Source organism: Melanerpes formicivorus, unplaced genomic scaffold (assembly GCF_026170545.1).
Source record: "Melanerpes formicivorus ecotype bairdi unplaced genomic scaffold, bMelFor1.0.p_v2 SCAF_9, whole genome shotgun sequence".
In the NCBI taxonomy this organism is placed as follows: domain Eukaryota; kingdom Metazoa; phylum Chordata; class Aves; order Piciformes; family Picidae; genus Melanerpes; species Melanerpes formicivorus.
In genome coordinates this window covers 24,964,610-24,987,933 of record NW_027142361.1, presented here as the reverse complement: position 1 = coordinate 24,987,933, position 23,324 = coordinate 24,964,610, and the positions used below count along the sequence as shown (strand labels likewise).

General features: G+C 47.5%; 1 protein-coding gene across 2 annotated transcripts in view; it reads left to right on the top strand.

The window, feature by feature from the left end:
- SLC24A3 (solute carrier family 24 member 3) overlaps positions 1–23,324 on the top strand; it is a 412,136-nt gene that overhangs the window by 247,670 nt on the left and 141,142 nt on the right. For both annotated transcript variants that reach the window (XM_068143236.1, XM_068143235.1), the window contains exon 3: positions 9,587–9,663. In XM_068143236.1, the coding sequence (XP_067999337.1) occupies positions 9,587–9,663 (77 nt within the window). The remainder of the gene's footprint in view (positions 1–9,586; positions 9,664–23,324) is intronic.

The following is a 23,324-nucleotide window of genomic DNA, read 5'->3' as shown; positions in this document are numbered from 1 at the left end:
TACAAAGCAGTGTAGGATTTGCAGGGGAATATTTACAAATTTACAATATTTACAATATATACAAAGATATACAACAGAGTAACACAGAAATGAGAGTAACCCCCCTCGGCAGAGGGGGTTCCCCACCACCGCTCTCCCCTCTCTCCTCCCCTTTCCCCAGAGTGGGATAGAAAGAGAGAGAAAAGAGAGGAAAAAAAATGTTAGAAGCAGTTCGTGTTAATTGGAAGGGAGTTAATACCGGCCTTTATCTGTCTTCAAGGCCGAGGCCTTGGCAGAAAGCCGATCAGAGATAGACCTGCTGCACCATGGAGAGGTGGAAGCAAGACTGATAGAAAAGTCCTGGAAGTGCTCAGTTCACTCCCAGTTCAGAAGGTGCTTCCTCCCACTTCACCAATGAAATAGTTTAGATTATTCTTTCCGTTTACCAACTTCCGTCCACCATATTCCCTTTCTTAAGGGGGCAACGTCAACCGGCCACACTCCTTGGAGGACGTGTATTCCTCACAGATGAAACTTGTATCCACCTGGAGGAAGAATTGAAACTACCCCTTTGTGCCAGTTGGGATATGGAATTTCTAAATTCATCTTTTAACTCTCTTATGCAATTCTGTATATCACGAGACATAGTTTTGATGGCCAAAACCAAAGAACCACGTGTCATGCTATCCTCCAATTGTCTCATTTGATCACTGAATTGGCCAACCGTAGGAGAAGCTCCACCATAATTTCTTGACACAATTCTGCTTGCCAGAATGTTTGCATAATTAGAAGGAGCAAGTTTGATGATCTTTTTAGGAAGACCAATACCCACGGGAATGTCATCAGGATTCAGAGTTTCATGTTCACCATAGAGTAGCTCTCTAACAGCAAATTCTCTCAAGCGCTTAATTCCCTCATCTATGGTAGTCCAGGGTTTAGGATTCCATGGAAGATCATCTCGGGAAGGGTATCTCAGGGCAACCGCCATTAAAAGGCGTATCCACAGATTAACCTTATCGAGAGCCCTGCCTAGATGTCTATCTATTCCATTATCCCTCGAGAGAGTTCCTAACTGAGCTGCTGACTTGTCTCCAACTGTTAGAGCTGGAGCACCTGTATCATAACACCTACTAAGCCAAGCTAGAACTGGCTCCTTATCTGCCCTGGTGAAATCTTTACGGACATTTTGAAATTCCTCGCGGGGTGACGAACACTCTGAAATATCATCTTCCTCCTCGTCTCCCTGAACTTTTTGTCCATATAATCCTGCTGTCATTCTCCCAAGGATCTCTTTAAGCTGAGAACCACCTTTGCCAGCTGCTTTCCTAACTTCATCTCCATCCTGCTTTGATCTCACTAGGTTAGCTAGATCTTTAAAACAAACCTTCTCTTCCTCCTCAGCAGGATTTCTTAGAGTAGAGGGCCCCTCACCAGGATCAGTCTCCAGCTCTTCTTCTCCATCTTTGGCCTTTGCACCCCTAGTCTTTAAAACAGCCACCTTAACTGGAGCTGTGTTTGAATTTACAGCCACCTTAATGGAAGCTGACAGGTCCTGAGATAAATCAGCTGCTGGGGCAGTGACTTCCGGTCCCACCGAGAGAGTGGGCAGAAGTGACGTTGCTCCGTTAATGGCCGACGGAGAAGAAGGAGGAGGAGGAGGAGTAGGCACCATGTTGATACCAGCCTCCGCCCTTGGCAGCTTGCCAGAATCAGCAGCAAAGTCATTTAGAGCTGCTTTACCAATTAACTTTTTAGCCCTCTTTTTAACTGACAGAGATTCTCCACAGTCCTCGTCACTAGATGACTCTGGGACTGATCCAGAGCCACGGCGTTTTCTTTTTGATCTGGTTTTAATAACAAAACAAGCTCTGGACACCTTTCTCTCTTGCCGCAAAGAAATCAGGAGGTACACATTAATTATCACTGAGAGCAGGATTATACACATGAAATAAATCACCTTTGGATCCCAGGCATCACCTAAAGTTACTCTCTCCTCAGGCGGAATCCTAAAACCCTTTATCTCAATTGGGAGAGTGGTGGAGGTAACATTCCTGTATCTCACTGGCTATAATAAATTAATACATTTTCCATACCATAGTCTAACTCTATACATAACCCACAAATAAATTGTCCACACCAAATATTTACCCAGGTAATCCAAAATCAAACCCAAACAATATCTGTAAACCAGAGCCCCAAAAATTGAAAAGAATAATCGCTCCACAAACCACAACACCTTCATGTTTGCTAATTCAGCTAGAAAACACTAAATCAATCAAGTAATAAATTAAACTAATTATCTGCCCCACGTTGGGCGCCAAGAAAAAAAATGTGGTAGGGTTGGAAGGGTAAGGCCAAGAAGCCTCTTCCCTCCCCCTGTAAAGTAAAGGGAAAGAAAATTGGAGGGAAAGGAAAAAAACCTCACAGCTGAATTAGCAAAGCAGTGGAGCTGTATATTTACAAAGCAATGTAGGATATGCAGGGGAATATATACAAATTTACAATATTTACAATATATACAAAGATATACAATAAAGTAACACAGAAATGAGAGTTTCACCCTTCTTGCTGAGGGGGTTCCCCACCTCCGCTCTCCCCCTCTCTCCCCCTATTCCCCAGAGTGGGTTAGAAAAGAGGCAGAAAGAGAAAAAAAGTTAGAAGCAGTTTGTGTTAATTGGAAAGGAGTTAATACAGGCCTTTATCAGTTTCAAGGCCGAAGCCTTGGCAGAAAGCCCAGGAGCTGCAAGCTGCTGCCCGAAGGAGAAGCAGAAGCAAGACTGAAGATAAAAGTGCCGGAGTGCCCAGGATACCTTCCTGCACTCCCAGTTCAGAAGGTGCTTCCTCCCACTTTACCAATGAAATTAGTTTAGATTGTTCTTTTCATTTACCAACTTCCATCCACCATATTCCCTTTCTTAAAGGCACAGCCTCAAACGGTGACACCAGGGAGACTGTGGATGCCACCTGCCTGGAGATGTTCAATGTCAGGCTAGTTGAGGCTTTGAGCAGGTGAGAGGCTTCCCTGCCCATGGTGAGGAGGTTGGGATATATGATCTCTGAGGTCCCCTCCCGCCCAAGCCATTCTATGTGAAGGCCCTGCCCTTCTGCAGTTAGCAGGCCCAATACCTACAAAATCTGCAGAATGAGAGTCGATCAATTAGGCAGAAAGTTTTAGTTCTTTTGAGTCTAAGTCTATTGACAGGGTGGTTCATTTTTTCCCCTGGTGCAATAAAAACAAGCCTGACACCCTGAGTACTGTGTCCAGTTCTGGGCCCCTCAGTTTAAGAAGGATATTGAGACACTTGAACATGTGTGCTCAGCAGCTGGTGATACGCCCTGATCTCCCTTCCAGAAGGGAGGTTAGAGGTCCCATGGCTGCTGGGGGCAGGTACATCATGGGGAGGCTGCATTCTCTTGGGTGACAGCTGTGAACGTGGGAGAAAGCCCTGGAAGCAGAGGTGCTTCCACAGCTGCTTTTGGTGCCCTTTGATAGGGGCAGTTGGGGGAACTTTGGGTGCAATTTGAATTCAAAGAGTTTTTCCCTTTGCTGGCTGCACCTGGTGACTCAGATTTCTGGAATTAGGATACCTCAGAGGTAGAGTGAGAGAGAAGGGAGGACCCTTGAGCTTAATTTTGGACTGTAAGAGAGACATTGGCTTGGTGACAAGTGGTCATAGCAGTACTGGAGAACTGGAAGGAGGACTTTTGAGGCTGTGTTTTAAAAAGCCCATGGATATGATCAAGGAAGAGATGCTCAAGAGGGGGGTAAGAGGATTGTGAATATCAGCTGCAATCTGTGGTACTTCTGTCAGCTCTAGTCTAGGACCTGGATTTGTACCACAGAGTGGTTTGGGTTGGAAGAGACCTCAAGGAACATTAGTTCTAACCTCCTTGCCATGTGCTGGGACACGTCCCACTGGACCAGGTTGCTCAGGGCCTCATCTAGCCTGGTCTTGAACACTTCCAGGCATGGAACCTCTACAGCTGCCCTGGGCAACCTGTGCCAGTGTCTCACCATCCTCACTGCCAAGAATTTCTTCCATATCTCCAGTCACAATCTGCCCTCTCCCAGCTCAAAGCCATTGTCCCTCATCCTGGCACTCCCAGCCCATGTCAGAGGTCCCTCCCCAGCTCTTCTGGGAGTCCCTTCAGTCTCTAAGGTCTCCCTGGAGCCTTCTCTTCTCCAGGCTGAACAGCCCCAACTTTCTCAGCCTGGCCCCACAAGGGAGGTTCTCCAGCCCCCTGATCATCTTGGTGGCCTCCTGTGGCCCTGCTCCACCAGGTCCCTGTCTGTGCTGAGGGCTCCAGAGTTGTGCCAGCACTGCAGGGGGAGGTCTCAGCAGAGCTCAGCAGAGGGGCAGAATCCCCTCCCTGTCCCTGCTGCCCACACTGCTGGGGAACAGCCCAGGGCACTGTTGGGGCTGTGCTGGCAGCTCTCAGTGCTAGCTCACCTTCAGCTTCTCATCAATATGGGGTGAGAATCCTCATCATGACAGGGAACAGCTGTGGAAGCTTGGGAGAGACTGCTGGAACCAGACTGCTTTTCCAGACCCAGTCATGTTTTTAGGGTAATATTTACTGTGGTAGGCTCCTGCTGGGGCTGGATTTGCCCTGTCACTCTGTTCTGCTTTGGACAGTGGCGAGTGGGAGGAATGAAAGGGCGTCAGATCCTGGTGGTTGCATGAGAAGCACCTCAGAGAACTGGACTGGCTGTGGGTTCTCAGGGAGCCCTGTGGTCACCATGTTGAGCAGTACTTTGATTTGAGGTGTAACTAACCCAGGCTGTCCTTGAAAGCCATCTTGAGGCTGTTGGGAGGGATGGGCATGCAAGGAAGGGACACTTCTGCCAAGCTCTGGGTTTCTGCTGCCCCTCTAGATTTAATCTCTAATCGTTCTAGAGGTCTCAGCCTGCTCTGGGTGTGTTTGGCCTTTTGCTAAAGGATGAGTGTCACAGGTGTGACTAGACAGAAGGGACAGGCACTCAGGGTATGAAGGGCAGTTACTTAATCCAATCCTTCAGGAATATCTTTTGTCTCTGGCTGGTTTAGGGATCATGGGGGAAAGCCACATCGAAGTCCTGACTTTTTCCGGCTGTTCAGTCTGGAGAAGAGAAGGCTCAGAGCTGACCTCATTGTGGCCTTCCAGTATCTGAAGGGGGCCTACAGGAGGGCTGGGAAAGGACTTCTCAGGATCTGAGGTAGTGATAGGACTAGGGGGAATGGAATGAAGCTGGAGGTGGGGAGATTCAGGCTGGAGGTGAGGAGGAAGTTCTTCCCCATGAGAGTGGTGGGGCCCTGGAATGGGTTGTCCAGGGAGGTGGTTGGGGCCCTGTCCCTGGAGGTGTTTAAGACCAGACTGGATGAGGCTCTGGCCAGGCTGGTCTAGTGTGGGGTGTCCCTGCCCATGGCAGGGGGGTTGGAACTGGATGATCCTTGTGGTCCCTTCCAACCCTGACTGATACTGTGATACTGTGATACTATGTCCAGAGAAGGGCAACAAGGCTGGGGAGAGGTCTGGAGCACAGCCCTGTGAGGAGAGGCTGAGGGAGCTGGGGTTGCTTAGCCTGGAGAAGAGGAGGCTCAGGGCTGACCTTCTTGCTGTCTACAACTACCTGAAGGGAGGTTGTGGCCAGGAGGGGGTTGGTCTCTTCTCCCAGGCAACCAGTGGCAGAACAAGAGGACACAATCTCAAGCTGTGCCAGGGGAAGTTTAGGCTGGAGGTGAGGAGAAAGTTCTTCCCAGAAAGAGGAATTGGCCATTGAAATGTGCTGCCCAGGGAGGTGGTGGAGTCCCCATCCCTGGAGGTGTTCAAAAAAGGATTGGATGTGGCACTTGGAGCCATGGTTTAGTTAGTCATGAGGTGCTGGGTGACAGGTTGGACTTGATGATCTCTGAGGTCTTTTCCAACCTTATTGATTGTATGATTCTATGAAATCTACCCCTCTTCTCTGTACAAGAGCTGAAGACCCTTTAAAGCAAAAAAATCAAACTCTTTGAGCTTTTGTACTAGCTAAATAGGGCAGCTGTTGTTGTAGTGGTGTTCCAGCACCAGCCTTTATTCATTCTTCAAAAGGAGCTCCTGTGTTTCGCAGAGCTCTCCTCTTGTCTCTGCTCATCTGCACCTGATGCGGCTCATCCAGATGCAGCAGAGCACAAATCTGCATGCATTAGTTTCTGATTGCAGAGATTCAAGTGTAAGCCACTGTAAGTGTTTGTGTGCAGAGGATGGAGAGAATGCAACCATGGACCCCTTAGATTTCCTCAGACAAGAAGGTGCATTTCATTACAGCACAGGGGTAGGAACCAGAACTGAAGAGAGGTTAGACTCTTCTGGGCCAGGAGTCCCCAGCACTGCCAGTGCTTTTAGGTGCACTTCAGTCTCCTTGAATCTCCCAGTGACTCTTGATAAAGGGATTGGGTTTTCATCATCTCTGGGACGAATTTTCATGGTATAACATTCCAGACAGCTGCAGGAGGGAGAGGGAAGCATATGCCTCTGTGTGTTGTAGCAAACTGCTCTGTATATTGTGACAAACAGAGCTCCCTGTGTCTCCTTTGCAATGCTGAATGTCAGGAACGTTTCATCTTAAACAAAGCTGTGATGAAAACATTTGGTCTTCTAATGATGAGGTTTTGCTGGCGAAAGATTAATTCCTTCCAGCTGTTTTAACTTTGTTATCTTGCATCTTCCATCATGTTTTGTGTTAGTCTGGGGGCTTTTAACTCCTGCCTTTGTGCTGGTGGCTGTCTCACTAGCTTCTTTAGGTTGCACATCTATATGTGGGTTTTGGCAGTTTTGTGCCTTTCTGAGGTCAGGCCACATGTTGAATACTGGGTTAAGTTTTGGGCCCCTCACTGCAAGAAGGACATTAAGGTGCTGGAGCATGTCCAGGGAAGGGCAATGAAGCTGATAAAGGGTCTAGAGGAACAACTGAGGGAACTGGGATTGTTTAGTCTGGAGGAGGCTGAGAGGAGACCTCATTCCTCTCTACAACTACCTGAAAGGAGGTTGAAGGGAGGTGGAGGTTGGTCTCTGCTCTCTAGTATCAGGTGATGGCCTGCAATTGTACCTGCAATTCTCTCTAGTATTGGGTGATGGCCTGCAATTCTTCCCTGCAAGAGTACTCAGGCACTGGAACAGGCTGCCCAGGGAGGTAGTGGAGTCACCATCCCTGGAGGTGCTCAAGAAACGTGTGGACGTGGCACCTGAGAATGTGGTTTAAGGGCCATGGTGGTGTTAGGTTGATGGTTGGACTCAATGATCTGAGAGATCTTTTCCAACCAAAATAATTTTATGATGTGTCCTGGTAGATGTGGGAGGGCGAATGGCATTTGGGCAGGATGAGCTCTAGCTTGAAAGAAAATAGTTGCAGCTCTTAGCAGGTCATTCCCAATTGGTTCTAACAGGTTACAGGTATTGCTGGTTCTCTTAACTAGCTTGTTAGGACTCACTATGACATTTACCATGGGAAATGGCTGGCATCATGACATATTTGCCTAGGAGTACAATTCACAGTATTCACCTGACCACTTCATGTAAAGAAGAATGTGTTCCTCCTCAGATACAGTGCCTGGGTTAGATCCTTTGCTTGCAGAGGTAACCCCAATGAAGACGTGGCTGCCTTTTGCTCACTTATTTCTTCACACACAGCAGAGCTGAGAGAGTGAGCTGAGTTGTTTTTCCATTTAATCATCTATGGAATTGCTAATTAAATTCCAGTTGTGGGAGCTTTATTAATGGTAATGATGTGAAAGGCAGGAAAAATGCAGCTTGGTTTTTTTCCAGCTCAGGGCTGAATGTGTGGAATTGACCATTAGAAGGAAGATGTTGTTTTAGTGGTTATTGAGCAATTCAAATCTGGAAATACTGAGGAGCACTTGGAATGCCAGAACATTATCTTCACCCTCGCTTTTCAGTCTATAACCAAAAGCCATTTCTGCAGCCTAATTGGCAGACTATCTTGAAGTGCTTTGTAACCCAATTAGCATCCAGAGGAGTAATAAAGCATTTGAGTAAATGGAAGTAATTTATCTTTAAGTGACTTGCAACACCATATTTGCAACAGTGGTGCCTGCTCCTTACAACTGTTGCACTGATTGCTTGACTTTGGTGAGAAAACTAATCTAACAGAAATATACTGCTCTTAATGAAGGCACATTGGACAAGCTAAATCGCTGGCATGTTTTCTGGGTTGGCATAGTGTCCCAAATGCTTGTTAGTGTCATTTCTAAGACTTTAGAACTCTGTTTGTCTTCAACTGGGTGATAAAGCCAAAGGGAAGTGTGAACCTTCTCTAGGTGTAGGCTCCTTACTGTCCAGAGCAACCAGGATTTGGAGCTGTACTGGCTTTGCCTTTGGCTTCGCTGTAGTAAAAAGCTGCCCTTGTGAACATATACAGGCTGTGCTGAGGGACTCCTCCAACACTGTCTTTGGGTTTCTATGGGCAATAACTGTTGCCTTGGATCTGTAGCTGAAGCTACAGCCTTGGCCATTTTACCCAGACTACCTGACAGCCTTTGGGTAGAGCAAAAGCATGCAGGGAAGCTGGCAGCTCTGCCCTGTTCTCATGGCACCTTCACAGAAAACTTGCTTCCAGCATTTCAGACACGTGTTGCCCTGTTGAGGTGTTGTCTTCAGGAGGACTCCAGCTTGCCTTAGCAAGTGGGGTTACAGCTCATGAGGCTTTGCAGTAATGGCTAGCCTTCCAAATGGAAATCTTTGTGACACCAGAGAGTTGCCCCCCTTGCTTTTTATTTTGTCCCAAATATTTGGTATATCTTGATGAAAACTTTCTCTTCATCACTAGTGTCATACATCAGATGTTGTATTCCCTTTGAAGATCTTTCTGGGGAGGCAGAGTGAAATCTAGAGGTAGGGAAGGGATTCACTTGGATCTGGAATGTCCCAATCTACCCCAGTCCTGGGCTGCATCCCTTTTCAGCCACTGCTGGCTATCTAGCACAGCAGGTTGCCCTTGGAGCATTTGCTGTGCAAGGAAGTCCACTGTCTCAGTACTGCTACCAGTTCAGTGAGGGCAGTGAGAGACACCAGGGCAGGATAAAGAATGAAAACAGCTGAGAGGTGGTGTCCTAAAAGATGTCCTCTGTGCCTGCTGTTGAGAAGGGCACACATGGGAAGTCATTGCCTGTCTGGAGAGTGTTAGGTCCTGCTGGAGATGAGCATGTGTTGCCCTGTACCCTGCCAAAGTGGCGTCAGGAGTTGAGGGGAGATCCCTTTTGGGTATAAACCCCTAAGTCAGAAATGCTTGGTGACAGTGACCCATCACCACCCACTCTGTGACTGTTCTGATTAGAGAGCAGTACTGTGCTCTTGGGATTTGTCTGCCCTCCCCAAGGCATCTTTGGGTACACAACGTTGTGGTTGTCACAGCAGCAAATTACACAGCAAACGTTTGGGGAAAGGCTGGAGCTGCCAGAGGAGAAGTTAAGCAAAGGGGGAGAAAACAGCCTCAGGTGTGGTAGCTATGGCTCTATTGCTCAGCAGAAGGGGGAGGACAGCTTTTTGTTATGATAATTACCAGCATGTGCAGTGGGTTTGAGTAGCTGATAAAACATCTGAGCCTTTTTTTTGCCTCCTCTTTTTGCAGCTCTCCATGAATTCCCCAATGACATCTTCATGAATGAGGACAGGAGGCATGGAGCTGTGGTCCTGCATGTCCTTTGTGTAAGTCTTTTGACTGCATTTCTTCTCCCACTGGTGTGGACAGAGCTGGCTGTGCTTACCTGGGTCTCCTGCCCACAAAGGCTTCTGCTCTCAGTTGTGATTCAGAGCGGACTGGTAATTGCACTGAGTGTAGCATACTTCTGTTGTATCTATACGGCATGAGATAGAACACATCTAAATGCCAGGTTCTGCACATTGGCCACAACAACCCCATGCAGTGTGACAGGCTGGGCTCAGAGTAGCTGGAGAGCAGCCAGGCAGAGAGGGACCTGGGGGTACTGGTCGATAATAGGCTGAACATGAGCCAGCAGTGTACCTAGGTGGCCAAGAAGGCCAATGGCATCCTGGCCTGCATCAGGAATAGTGTGGCCAGCAGGAGCAGGGAGCTCATTCTGCCCTGTACTCAGCACTGGTTAGGCCACACCTTGAGTCCTGTGTCCAGTTCTGGGCCTCTCAGTTTAGGAAAGATGTTGAGATGCTTGAATGTGTCTGGAGAAGGGCAACAAAGCTGGGGAGGGGTTTGGAGCACAGCCCTATGAGGAGAGGCTGAGGGAACTGGGGTTGCTTAGCTTGGAGAAGAGAAGGCTCAGGGGAGACCTTATTGCTCTCTACAACTACCTGAAGGGAGGTTGTAGCCAGGTGGGGGTTGGTCTCTTCTCCCAGGCAACCAGCACCAGAACAAGGGGATACAGTCTCAAGCTGTGCCAGGGGAGGTTTAGGCTGGATGTTAGGAAGAAGTTCTTCCCAGAAAGAGAGATTGGCCATTGGAATGTGCTGCCCAGGGAGGTGGTGGAGTCACCATCACTGGAGGTGTTTAGGAAGAGACTGGATGAGGTGCTTGTTGCCATGATTTAGTTGATTAGATGGTGTTGGATGATAGATTGGACTCAATGATCTCAGAGGTCTTTTCCAACCTGGTTAATTCTATCCTATTCATGTTAAACCCCTTGTAAAATCCCTGGTGTAGCCTGTGAGCTGCTGTCACACTACTCTGAGTTCCTTTACTCCAGCCAGACCAACTGTGCTGATGCTGTCAAGCAGATGTGGTGTTCTGCCTTCTGCCACTAAACACGAAGGTGCTGCAGGGTTGGCAGGTTGAAGGAGAACATTCACACAGTTGCCTGTAAAATAAATCTTATCCCTGGAAGTATCCCCCTGAAATTCTCATGGTACCCCTAATGACGTAGCTGTAGGACAGAGAAATTGGAGTTTTGGTGGTTTTTTTGTTCGAAGTTATTTTCAACTGCATTAATTTTCAGTAGTTAAGTGGCTGCAATGACTTTTTCCTGCTGAATGTATTAAAGAAAAGCTTGTAACTTCTCATCTATTACTTGCAGAGTGTCTTTGATCCTCTTGGGAATTCTGAAGGACGTCAGGCAGGCAAGGGATTTGCTTCGCAGTTCAGAAATGTGCCAAGAAGGCTTTTAATAGCTACTATTTTAAGGACCTTACTGATAGCAGAAATCTGTGCAATTTTAGGCTTGGAGTGCTGTGATCTCAGCCCCAAGCAAGTCAGTGCAAGTGGGGTGCATGGGTAAGGCCAAAATTAAAGATACCCAAGATAAGTTTGTTTAAATAACCCTGGTCTGCCTGGCTGCTGGATGCTTAGCTGGTGTTGGAGGAGCTTGTGGTCAGCAGCCACAGTGCTGTCGCTGGGGGAAAGACTCCAAATCCATCCCTTGACTTGATTCTTGACTTAATAGATTCACAGAATGGTTTGGGTTAGAAGGGACCTTAAAGACAATGTAGTTCCAATACAGCTTCCACTAGACCAGACTGCTCAAAGCCTCATCCAACCTGGCCTTGAACACCTCCAGGGAGGGAGCATCCACTACCTCCCTGGGCAACCTGTTCCAATGTCTCACCACCCTCACTGTGAAGAATTTCTCTCTAATCTCCAGTCCAAATCTGCCCTCCTCAAGCTTCAATCCATTCCCCCTCATTATATCACTACCAATCCTCATAAAAAGTCTCTCTCCAGCTTTCTTATAGGCTCCCTTCAAGTACTGGAAGGCTGCTGTGAGGTCTTCCTGGAGCCTTCTCTTTTGTCCAGGCCAAATTACCCCAGCATTGGGTAGATGAAGACAATTCTTTTCTCTTTTGATATCTCCTTCATTTAAGAACTGCCAAATTGGTACTTTGTGGGAGGAAGAGGCATTCTTATGCAGCCAATTTGCTTCAATTTTTACTAGCAGGACAGAATGTCTTCCAGAGAGCTGGCCTGCAGAGCTGGCAGAAGGAGCTAGGGAGCTGCATAGTTTTCCTCTCTTCCAGAATGGGGTAGTTGGTGATCTGCTCAGCCGCTTGGATCCCCACAAGTCCATGGGACCAGATGGGATCCATCCTAGGGTGCTGAGAGAGCTGACAGAGGAGCTGGCCAAGCCACTCTCCATTATTTTTCAGCAGTCCTGGCTCACTGGAGATGTCCCAGAGGACTGGAAGCTGGCCAACGTGGTGCCCATCCACAAGAAGGGCTGGTTGGATGAGCCAGGGAATTATAGGCCTGTCAGCCTGACCTCAGTGCCAGGCAAGATCATGGGACAGGTCATCCTGAGTGCAATCACACAGCACTTAGAGGATGGCCAAGGGATCAGGCCCAGCCAGCATGGATTTAGGAAGGGCAGGTCCTGCCTGACCAACCTGATCTCCTTCTACAATCAGGTGACCCGCCTGGTGGATGTGGGGAGGCCTGTGGATGTAGTCTACCTGGACCTCAGCAAGGCCTTTGACACCGTCCCCCATAGCAAACTGCTGGCCAAGCTGTCAGCCCATGGCTTGGACGGGAGCACACTGCACTGGGTTAGGAACTGGTTGGAGGGCCGAGCCCAGAGAGTGGTGGTGAATGGTGCCTCATCCAGCTGGCGGCCAGTCAGTAGTGGAGTCCCCCAGGGATCAGTGCTGGGCCCCATGCTCTTTAACATCTTTATTGATGATCTGGATGAGGGCATTGAGTCCATCATCAGTAAATTTGCTGACGACACCAAGCTGGGGGCAGGAGTTGATCTGCTGGAGGGTAGAGAGGCTCTGCAGGGAGACCTCGACAGGCTGGACAGATGGGCAGAATCCAACGGCATGAGATTTAACACATCCAAGTGCCAGGTTCTGCACATTGGCCACAACAACCCCATGCAGTGCTACAGGCTGGGGTCAGAGTGGCTGGAGAGCAGCCAGGCAGAGAGGGACCTGGGGGTGCTGGTCGATGGTAGGCTGAACAAGAGCCTGCAGTGTGCCCAGGTGGCCAGGAGGGCCAATGGCATCCTGGCCTGCATCAGGAATAGTGTGGCCAGCAGGAGCAGGGAGGTCATTCTGCCCCTGTACACTGCACTGGTTAGGCCACACCTCGAGTACTGTGTCCAGTTCTGGGCCCCTCAGTTTAGGAAGGATGTTGACTTGCTGGAGCGTGTCCAGAGAAAGGCAACGAAGTTGGTGAGGGGCTTGGAACACAAGCCCTATGAGGAGAGTCTGAGGGAGCTGGGGCTGCTTAGCCTGAAGAAGAGGAGACTCAGGGGTGACCTTATTGCTGTCTACGACTACCTGAAGGGGGGTTGTAGACAGGCAGAGGTTGGTCTCTTCTCCCAGGCAGCCAGCACCAGAACAAGAGGACACAGTCTCAGGCTGTTCCAGGGGAGGTTCAGGCTGGAGGTCCGGAGGAAGTTTTACACAGAGAGAGTGATTGCCCACTGGAATGGGCTGCCCGGGGAGGTGGTGGAATCGCCATCACTGGAGGTGTTCAGGAGGAGACTTGACAGGGTGCTTGGTTGCATGGGTTAGTTGATTAGGTGGTGTTGGATGATAGGTTGGACGCAATGATCTTGATGGTCTCTTCCAACGTGGTTTATTCTATTCTAAAATAGCTGCTTTTAATGAAGTTTTTAGTCAGCTTAAATAAACAGCTTCTGTTAGCTGTCTGCAGTGATTCATGCTTGTGGATACTGGGTGACAGGCACTCCTTACCTCTGTGAGACAGGGGAGGGAAATTGCTTTCATGAGTGATTTGTAAGGTTTTTGCTGATGGCAGAGGATGGAAGCTTTGGACATCACTGAAGTTTCTCTGGAAAAGTCTGGTGGGATGGACACTGTTTTTCCTCCCTGTCCAGCTGCAGGCTTGTGACCGTTTGAGGCTGTCCCCTTAAGAAAGGGAATATGGTAGTTGGATGTTTGTAAACGAAAAGACGGATCTAAACTAATTTCATTGGTAGATTGGGAGGAAGCACCTTCTGAACTGGGTGTGCAGCAAGGTATCATGGGCATTCCTGAACTTTTCTGGTCAGTCTGTCTTCCCTCCTTTGGTGGCTTTGCAGTTCACAGCGTTCTGGGCTTTCGGCCAAGGCTTGACCTTGAAACTGATAAACTGCAAGGCCTGTATTAACTGCTTTCCAATTAACACATAACTGCTTCTAAACTTTTTTTCTCTTTTCTCTCTTTCTAACCCTCTCTGGGGAAAGGGGGAGAGAAGGGGGAGCAGAGGTGGGGAACCCCCTCAGCAGAGGGGGTGAACTCTCATTTCTGTGCTGCTTTGTTGTATATTTTTGTATATATTGTAAATATTGTAAATTCTGTAAATTCCCCTGCATATCCTGTATTGCTTTGTAGATATACAGCACCTATTGCTTTGCTAATTCAGCTGTGAGGTTTTTTTTTCCTTTTTCAACTTTCTTTCCCTTTACTTTACAGGGGGGAGGGAGGAGGCTTTTTGGCCTTACCCTTCCAACCCTACGACAAGGCTCTGCCTCTCCCCATGTCTTTTTGAGCAGAGAGCTCTTTCTCTTTTTCCCAGCTTTCTCTGGGCACACTGTGCCTTTGCACAACTGAGGTTGAGCTCCTGCCTTGTCAGAGCTCAGGCACAGAGTGCTGAGCAGTGGGCAGGGAGTGGAGGAAGCAGTGGGTGAAGAAGGTGCCTGCGCTTGGTGGTCCCTCCTGCTTCTCCTGTGCCATCGCTCAGCGTAGCCATGGGAATGAGGTGCACCAGCGGGGCACCTGCTGCCTCCCTTGTGTGAGCTGCTTGGAAAATGTAGGTCACTCTGGATGGAGCCTGTGTTTATCTATTTCTGCACCCAGTCACAAGCCAGCCACATCTCATTTCAACAGCACAGAGCTGTCTTGTTAGGGTTATGATTTTCCAGTGCCCTGGACACACTTGGGTGCAACGAGCTAGACCTTGGGTTGCCCCAGTGCAGCCAGCTAGCTAGAGCTTGGGTGCCTTGGTGCAGCTATACCTTGCTAGAGCTTGGGTGCCCCAGTGCAGCCAGCTAGCTGGAGCTTGGGTGCCCCGGTGCAGATATACCTTGGGTGCCCCAGTGCAAATATACCTTGCTAGAGCTTGGGTGCCCCAATGCAGATATACCTTGGGTGCCCCAGTGCAGCCAGCTAGCTTGGTGCTGAGCACCTTGTGATGCCACAGACTGCTGCTGCTCCAAGTACTCTGTGGGTTCTTTGTTTGATGGGGATTTATTTCTAATTTCTCTTCACTAACTGTGGTTTAGATGGTTTTGTAATGCAGTTGGAATTGAGGCAAGCCCTGTACTCCACTACAGTGGTTACGGTGATGGCCGCTGGCTGTGCCCATGTGCCCAGGCAGGAAGTCTGTGTGGGAAGCAGCGAGGGACAGTCACCTCTTCCTTTCCCAGCTCTCTGGAGAAAAAGGCAGGGTTGTGGGAGCTGCTGGCTCCTACAGCATGTAAGCTTTATTTTGAAGATTTTCTACCTTTGGGTATGAAGCAGTCTTCATGTGGGAAACTCAAAGGACCACAGAACAGAATTTAGAATAAACTTTCCTTTATTTAGAATAAACCAAACCAGGTTGGAAGAGACCTTCAAGATCATCTTATCCAACCCATCAACCAATCCAACCCACCCAAACAGCTAACCTATGGCACCAAGCACCCCATCAAGTCTCCTCCTGAACACCTCCAATGACGGCGACTCCACCACCTCCTTGGGCAGCCCATTCCAATGGGCAATCACTCTCTCTGTGTAGAACTTCTTCCTAATTGTGACCGGTTGAGGCTGTGCCTTTAAGAAAGGGAATATGGTGGACAGAAGTTGGTAAACTAAAAGAAGGATCTAAACTAATTACATTGGTAGAGTGGGAGGAAGCACCTTCTGAACTGGGAGTGCAGGAGGGTATCCTGGGCATTCCAGCACTTTTGTATCGGTCTTGCTTCCGCTCCTCTGCCGAGCAGCAGCTCTCTGTGCTGGGCTTTCGGCCAAGGCTTTGGCCTTGAAACTGATAAGGCCTGTATTAACTGCTTTCCAATTAACACAACTGCTTCTAACCTTTTTTCTCTTTCTCTCTCTTTCTAACCCGCTCTGGGGAAAAGGGGGAGAGAGGGGGAGAGCGGAGGTGGGGAACCCCCTCAGCAGAGGGGGGAACTCTCATTTCTGTGCTACTCTGTTGTATATCTTTGTATATATTGTAAATATTGTAAATTTGTATATATTCCCCTGCATATCCTACATTGCTTTGTAAATATACAGCTCCACTGCTTTGCTAACTCAGCTGTGAGGTTTTTTTTCCCTTTCCCTTCAATTTTCTTTCCCTTTACTTTACAGGGGGGAGGGAAGAGGCTTCTTGGCCTTACCCTTCCAATCCTACGACATTTTTTTTTCTTGGCTTATCCAACGTGCGGCAGATAATTAGTTTAATTTATTACTTGAGTGATTCAGTGTTTTCTAGCTGAATTAGCCAACATGAAGGTGTTGTGGTTTGTAGAGCAATTATTCTTTTCAATTTTTGGGGCTCTGGTTTACAGATATTGTTTGGGTTTGATTTTGGATTACCTGGGCAAATATTTCGTGCGGACAATTTATCTGTGGGTTATGTATAGAGTTAGACTATGGTATGGAAAATGTATTAATTTATTATGGCCAGTGAGATACAGGAATGTTACCTCCACCACTCTCCCAATTGAGATAAAGGGTTTTAGGATTCCACCGGAGGAGAGAGTAACTTTAGGTGATGCCTGGGATCCAAAGGTGATTTATTACATGTGTATAATTCTGCTGCTGGTGATAACTAATGTGTATTCTCTGTATTCCTTGCGGCGAGAGAGAAAGGTGTCCAGGGTGTGTTTTGTTATTAAAACTAGATCAAAAAGAAAACGCCGTGGCTCTGGATCAGTCCCAGAGTCATCTAGTGATGAGGAATGTGCAGAATCTCTGTCAGTTAAAAAGAAGGCTAAAAAGTTAATTGGTAAAGCAGCTCTAAATGACTTTGCTGATTCTGGCAAGCTGCCAAGGGCGTCGCCTGGTATTAACACGGCGCCTACTCCTTCTCCTCCTCCTCCTTCTCCGTCGGCCATTAACGGAGCAACGTCACTTCCGCCCACTCCCTCGGTGGGACCGGAAGTCACTGCCCCAGCAGCTGATTTATCTCAGGACCTGTCAGCTTCTATTAAGATGGCTGTAAATTCAAACACAGCTCCAGTTAAGGTGGCTGTTTTAAAGACTAGAAGTACAAAGACCAAAGATAATGGAGAAGAAGAGGTGGAGACTGATCCTGGTGTGGGGCCCTCTACTCTAAGAAATCCTGCTGAGGAGGAAGAGAAGGTTTGTTTTAAAGATCTAGCTAACCTAGTGAGATCAAAGCAGGATAGAGATGAAGCTAGGAAAGGAGCTGGCAAAGATGGTTCTCAGCTTAAAGAGATCCTTAGGAGAATGACAGCAGGATTTTATGGGCAAAAAGTTCAGGGAGAGGAAGAAGATGATATTTTAGAGTGTTCGTCACCACGTGAGGAATTGCGAAATGTCCATAAAGATTTCACCAGGGCAGATAAGGAGCCAGTTCTAGCTTGGCTTAGTAGGTGTTATGATACAGGTGCTCCAGCTCTAACAGTTGGAGACAAGTCAGCAGCTCAGTTAGGAACTCTCTCGAGGGAGAGAGTTAAAAGATGAATTTAGAAATTCCATATCCCAATTGGCACAAGGGGATAATTTCAATTCTTCCTCCAGGTGGATACAAGTTTCATCTGTGAGGAACACACGTCCTCCAGGGAGCTCATTCCAAAACAGACCACCAAGGCAATCACGTAGAACTATTTGGATAACTCTGCGTGATCAGTTTGGTGAGAACATGAACCGCTGGGATGGCCAACCAACTTCTAATCTTTTCAGGAGACTGAGGGAATTGCAAAGTGGCAGAACCCAAGGTAGCAATACCAGAAGGGTAGCTGTTACTTCCACAGTTCCCCAGGACAACCCTAGTTCCAACTTCCCTGCCATGAGCAGGGACACCTCACACTAGATAAGGTTTGTGACCGGTTGAGCCTGTCCCCTTAAGAAAGGGAATATGGTGGACAGAAGTTGGTAAACTAAAAGAAGGATCTAAACTAATTTCATTGGTAGAGTGGGAGGAAGCACCTTCTGAACTGGGAGTGCAGGAAGAGGAAGAAGATGATATTTTAGAGTGTTCGTCACCACGTGAGGAATTGCGAAATGTCCATAAAGATTCCACCAGGGCAGGTAAGGAGCCAGTTCTAGCTTGGCTTAGTAGGTGTCATGATACAGGTGCTCCAGCTCTAACAGTTGGAGACAAGTCAGCAGCTCAGTTAGGAACTCTCTTGAGGGATAATGGAATAGGTAGACATCTAGGCAGGGCTCTCGGTAAGGTTAATCTGTGGATACGCCTTTTAATGGCAGTTGCCCTGAGATACCCTTCCCAAGATGATCTTCCGTGGAATCCTAAACCCTGGACTACCATAGATGAGGGAATTAAGCGCTTGAGAGAATTTGCTGTTAGAGAGATACTCTATGGTGAACATGAAACTCTGAATCCTGATGACATACCTGTGGGTATTGGTCTTGCTAAAAAGATCATCAAGCTTGCTCCTAATTATGCAAACCTTCTGGCAAGCAGAATTGTGTCAAGAAATTATGGTGGAGCTTCTCCCACGGTTGGCCAATTCAGTGATCAAATGAGACAATTGGAGGATAGCATGACACGTGTTTCTTTGGTTTCGGCCATTAAAACTATGTCTGGAAAAATTGAGAACTGCATGAGAGAGTTAAAAGATGAATTTAGAAATTCTATATCCCAATTGGCACAAAGGGATAATTTCAATTCTCCCTCCAGGTGGGTACAAGTTTCACCTGTGAGGTATACACGTCCTCCAAGGAGGTCATTCCAAAACAGACCACCAAGGCAATCACGTAGAACTATTTGGATAACTCTGGGTGATCAGTTTGGTGAGAACATGAACCGCTGGGATGGCCAACCAACTTCTAATCTCTTCAGGAGACTGAGGGAATTGCAATGTGGCAGAACCCGAGGTAGCAATACCAGAAGGGTAGCTGTTACTTCCACAGTTCCCCAGGACAACCCTAGTAGCTCCAAAATGTGGCTCCAGTTATAACATGCAAAGTTATAACCCTGCACACTATGTGCAATGCACATGTGCGCATGTTCCCCATAACTAGGGGTGCCCTGCCTCCCGCCAGGGGGAGGAGAGGGATAACAGAGATAATAGAATCTATTGGCATGTGTACTTCCAGTGGCCTGGCACTTCGCAATTTCGGAAGTACAGGGCCTTGGTTGACACAGGAGCTCAGTGCACCATAATGCCATCAAATTATCAGGGATCGGAGTCTATAACTATTCTGGGAGTCACTGGTGGATCTCAAGAGTTAAGTAAGGTGGAGGTTAATATAAGTTTAACTTGTAAACAATGGAGGAAGCATACCGTTGTGACCGGACCTGACGCACCATGTATTTTGGGAGTTGATTTTCTGAGAGAAGGGCGTTTCAAAGACCCTAGAGGTTACAAATGGGCTTTTGGAGTAGCTTCTATAGAAATTGATGGACAAAAATTGAAGCTGTCTGCCAGACCTGAGCTTTCTGATGAATCTGCAGTTGTGGGACAACATAAGATACAGGACATTAAATTGCCGATTGCTTCTCAGACTGTGCGTCACAGACAATACAGAACCAACCGTGACTCTTTGTTGCCCATTCAGAATCTGATTCGTCAGTTGGAGAGTCAGAAAGTCGTCAGCAAAACTCATTCCCCTTTCAACAGTCCAGTGTGGCCTGTGCGAAAGCAGAATGGTGACTGGCGTCTGACGGTAGACTACCGAGCCCTGAATGAAGTGACACCACCTACGAGTGCAGCAGTACCAGACATGATGGAGCTACAGTATGAGCTGGAATCCAAAGAGGCCAAATGGTATGCTACCATAGACATTGCTAATGCATTTTTCTCCATTCCCATAGCAGAGAAATGCAGGCCTCAGTTTGCTTTCAGCTGGAGATGAATCCAGTACACTTTCAACAGATTGCCAATGGGCTGGATCCACAGCTCAAGCATCTGTCATGCAGTGATCCACGATGCTCTGGAGAAAGACAGTGCTCCAGAACACATCCAGTTCATCGATGATATCATCGTCTGGGGCAAAACTGCTGAGGAAGTCTTCGAGAAAGGTAACAAAATCATTGACATTCTTCTGAATGCAGGGTTTGCCATCAAGCGAGAGACAAGGTGAAAGGACCTACCACAGAGATTCAGTTTCTGGGAGTGCGGTGGCAGGATGGACGCCGACACATTCCAGTGGATGTGGTAAATAGAGTCTCTACCATGGCAAATCCCACCAACAAGGAAGAGACCTTACGGTTCCTGGGGATAGTGGGATTTTGGAGACTGCACATTCCTGGATACAGTCAGATTGTGAAACCTCTGTATGATGTGACTCGAAAGAGAAACAGTTTCCACTGGGGACCTGCACAACAAGCAGCCTTTGACCAGATAAAGCAAGAGGCAGTTCAAGCAATGGCTCTGGGACCTGTCCGAGATGGTCCAGACATTAAGAACATTTTGTACACGGCTGCAAGTGACAATGGTCCACCCTGGTGCTTGTGGCAAAAACTCCAGGTGAGACATGTGGATGACCTCTTGCTTTCTGGAGTCGAGGTTACAGAGGTTCAGAGGCTAATTATACTCTAACAGAGAAAGAGATTCTAGCTGCCTATGAAGGACTAAAAGCATCCTCTGAAGTGATTGGAACTGAATCACAACTTCTTTTAGCTCCCAGATTACCAGTTTTGAATTGGATGTTCAAAGGCAAAGGCTCCACACCACATCATTCTACAGACTCCACCTGGTGTAAGTGGATGGCTCTGATAACACAGAGAGCTCGAATGGGAAATCTTTAAAGACCTGGTCTAGTGGAGGTGATCTCAAGTTGGCCTGAAGGTACCAACTGTGCTAAACCTCCAGAGGAGAAAGTAACTCGTGCTGAGGAAGCTCCTCCTTACAATGACCTTTCTGATGATGAAAAGAAATATGCTTAGTTCACAGACGGTTCCTGTCGTCTTGTTGGAAACAAGCGAAGGTGGAAGTCTGCAGTGTGGAGTCCAACACGCCGAGTTGCAGAAGCAAAAGATGGAGAAGGAGAATCCAGTCAGTTCACAGAGGTAAAAGCTGTCCAGCTAGCTCTCGATGTGGCTGAACGTGAGAGATGGCCAAAGCTTTATCTCTACACCGACTCATGGATGGTAGCCAATGCTCTATGGGGTTGGCTAAAGAACTGGAAGAAGAGTGGTTGGCAGAGGAAAGGAAAACCCATTTGGGCAGCCAACCTATGGCAGGACATTGCTGATCTAATCGAGAGAATTCCAGTGAAAGTGAGACACGTCGATGCTCACATTCCTAAGAGCAAAGCGACTGAGGAACAGCAACACAACCATCAAGCAGATCTAGCTGCAATAGTTTCTCAAGTAGACATGGACTCTAATCTCGATCTCGACTGGAAACACCGAGGTGAAATATTCTTAGCTTGGTGGGCTCATGATTCGTCCGGACATCAAGGCAGAGATGCAACATACCAATGGGCTTGTGACAGATCCATAGACATTTCCATGGATGCAACCACACAAGTCATCCATGACTGTGACATTTGTGCTGCTATTAAGCAGGCAAAACGACTTAAGCCCTTGTGGTATGGTCACAGATGGTCCAAGTACAAGTATGGTGAAGCTTACCAGATTGACTACATCACTCTACCACGTTCTCGTTCTGGTAAGCAATACGTGCTTACTATGGTAGAGGCAAACACTGGATGGTTGAAAACTTATCCAGTTCCACGTGCAACTGCACGCAACACCATTCTCGGTCTGGAGAGACAAATCCTGTGGAGACACGGAACTCCAGCGAGGATTGAGTCAGACAATGGAACTCATTTCAAGAACAACCTTATAAAGAACTGGGCAATAGAGCACGGTATTGAGACGATATTCTATATTCCCTACTATGCACCAGCTTCAGGGAAGATTGCACGCTACAAGGGTATGTTGAAGACCAGTCTTAAAGCCATGGGGTTGGATCTTTGAAAAACTGGGAGAAACATTTAGCACAAGCAACCTGGCTGGTAAATAGTAAAGGTTCAGTGAACCAAGCTGGACCTGCACATTCAGATTTGCTACGGAAAGTAGAAGGTGATAGAGTTCCTGTTGTTAGAGAAAAGAATCTGTTGGGTAAAACTGTTTGGGTATTTTCACCCTCAGGAGAGGCTAAACCTGTCCGAGGGGTGGTTTCAGCTGAAGGTCCGGGTCACACTTATTGGGTAATGCAAGAGAATGGTGAAATTCAGTGTATTCCACAAAGAAATTTAACTTTAGCTTAAAGAGGTTAACTTCGAAATGCTGTACAGCTACATCGCATCCAAAGGAAGAATCAACGAGGAATCTACGGTGCACGAACCCTGAGATCCCTGAGAGCCCTGAGTCAACTAAGAGACCCTGAGAATCCCTGTTTCCCTTTTCTTCGCTTCGTCGGCGAAGAAATGAACTGTTTTCCATTTTTCTCATTTTCTGATTTTCTTGGACTTTTGAATCATCTACATCTGAGCATAGCCGGAATGGACTATGAACTTTACTTACGAACTGTAAATATCATCTTGGATTGGATGGACAGTATGAACGGCCAATGAAATTGTTTAGAAGGGGTGGACTGTGACCGGTTGAGGCTGTGCCTTTAAGAAAGGGAATATGGTGGACGGAAGTTGATAAACGAAAAGAAGGATCTAAACTCATTTCATTGGTAGAGTGGGAGGAAGCTCCTTCTGAACTGGGAGTGCCGGAGGGTATCCTGGGCATTCCGGCGCTTTATCTTCAGTCTTGCTTCCGCTTCTCCTTTGGGCAGCAGCTTGCAGCTCCTGGGCTTTCTGCCAAGGATTTGGCCTTGAAACCGATAAGCTACCAAGGCCTGTATTATCTGCTTTCCAATTAACACAACTGCTTCTAACCTTTTTTCTTTTTCTCTCTCTTTCTAACCCGCTCTGGGGAAAAGGGAGAGAGAGGGGGAGAGCAGAGGTGGGGAACCCCCTCAGCAGAGGGGGGAACTCTCATTTCTGTGCTACTTTATTGTATATCTTTGTATATATTGTAAATATTGTAAATTTGTATATATTTCCCTGCATATCCTATATTGCTTTGTAAATATACAGCTCCACTGCTTTGCTAATTCAGCTGTCATTTTTTTTTTCCTTTCCCTTCAATTTTCTTTCCCTTTACTTTACAAGGGGGGAGGGAGGAGGCTTTTGGACCTTACCCTTCCAACCCTATGACAAGGTTGCTCAGAGCCACATCCAGCATGGCCTTAAAAACCTCCAGGGATGAGGCTTCTGCTACCTCCTTGGGCCACCTGTTCCAGTGTCTCACCACCCTCCTGGGG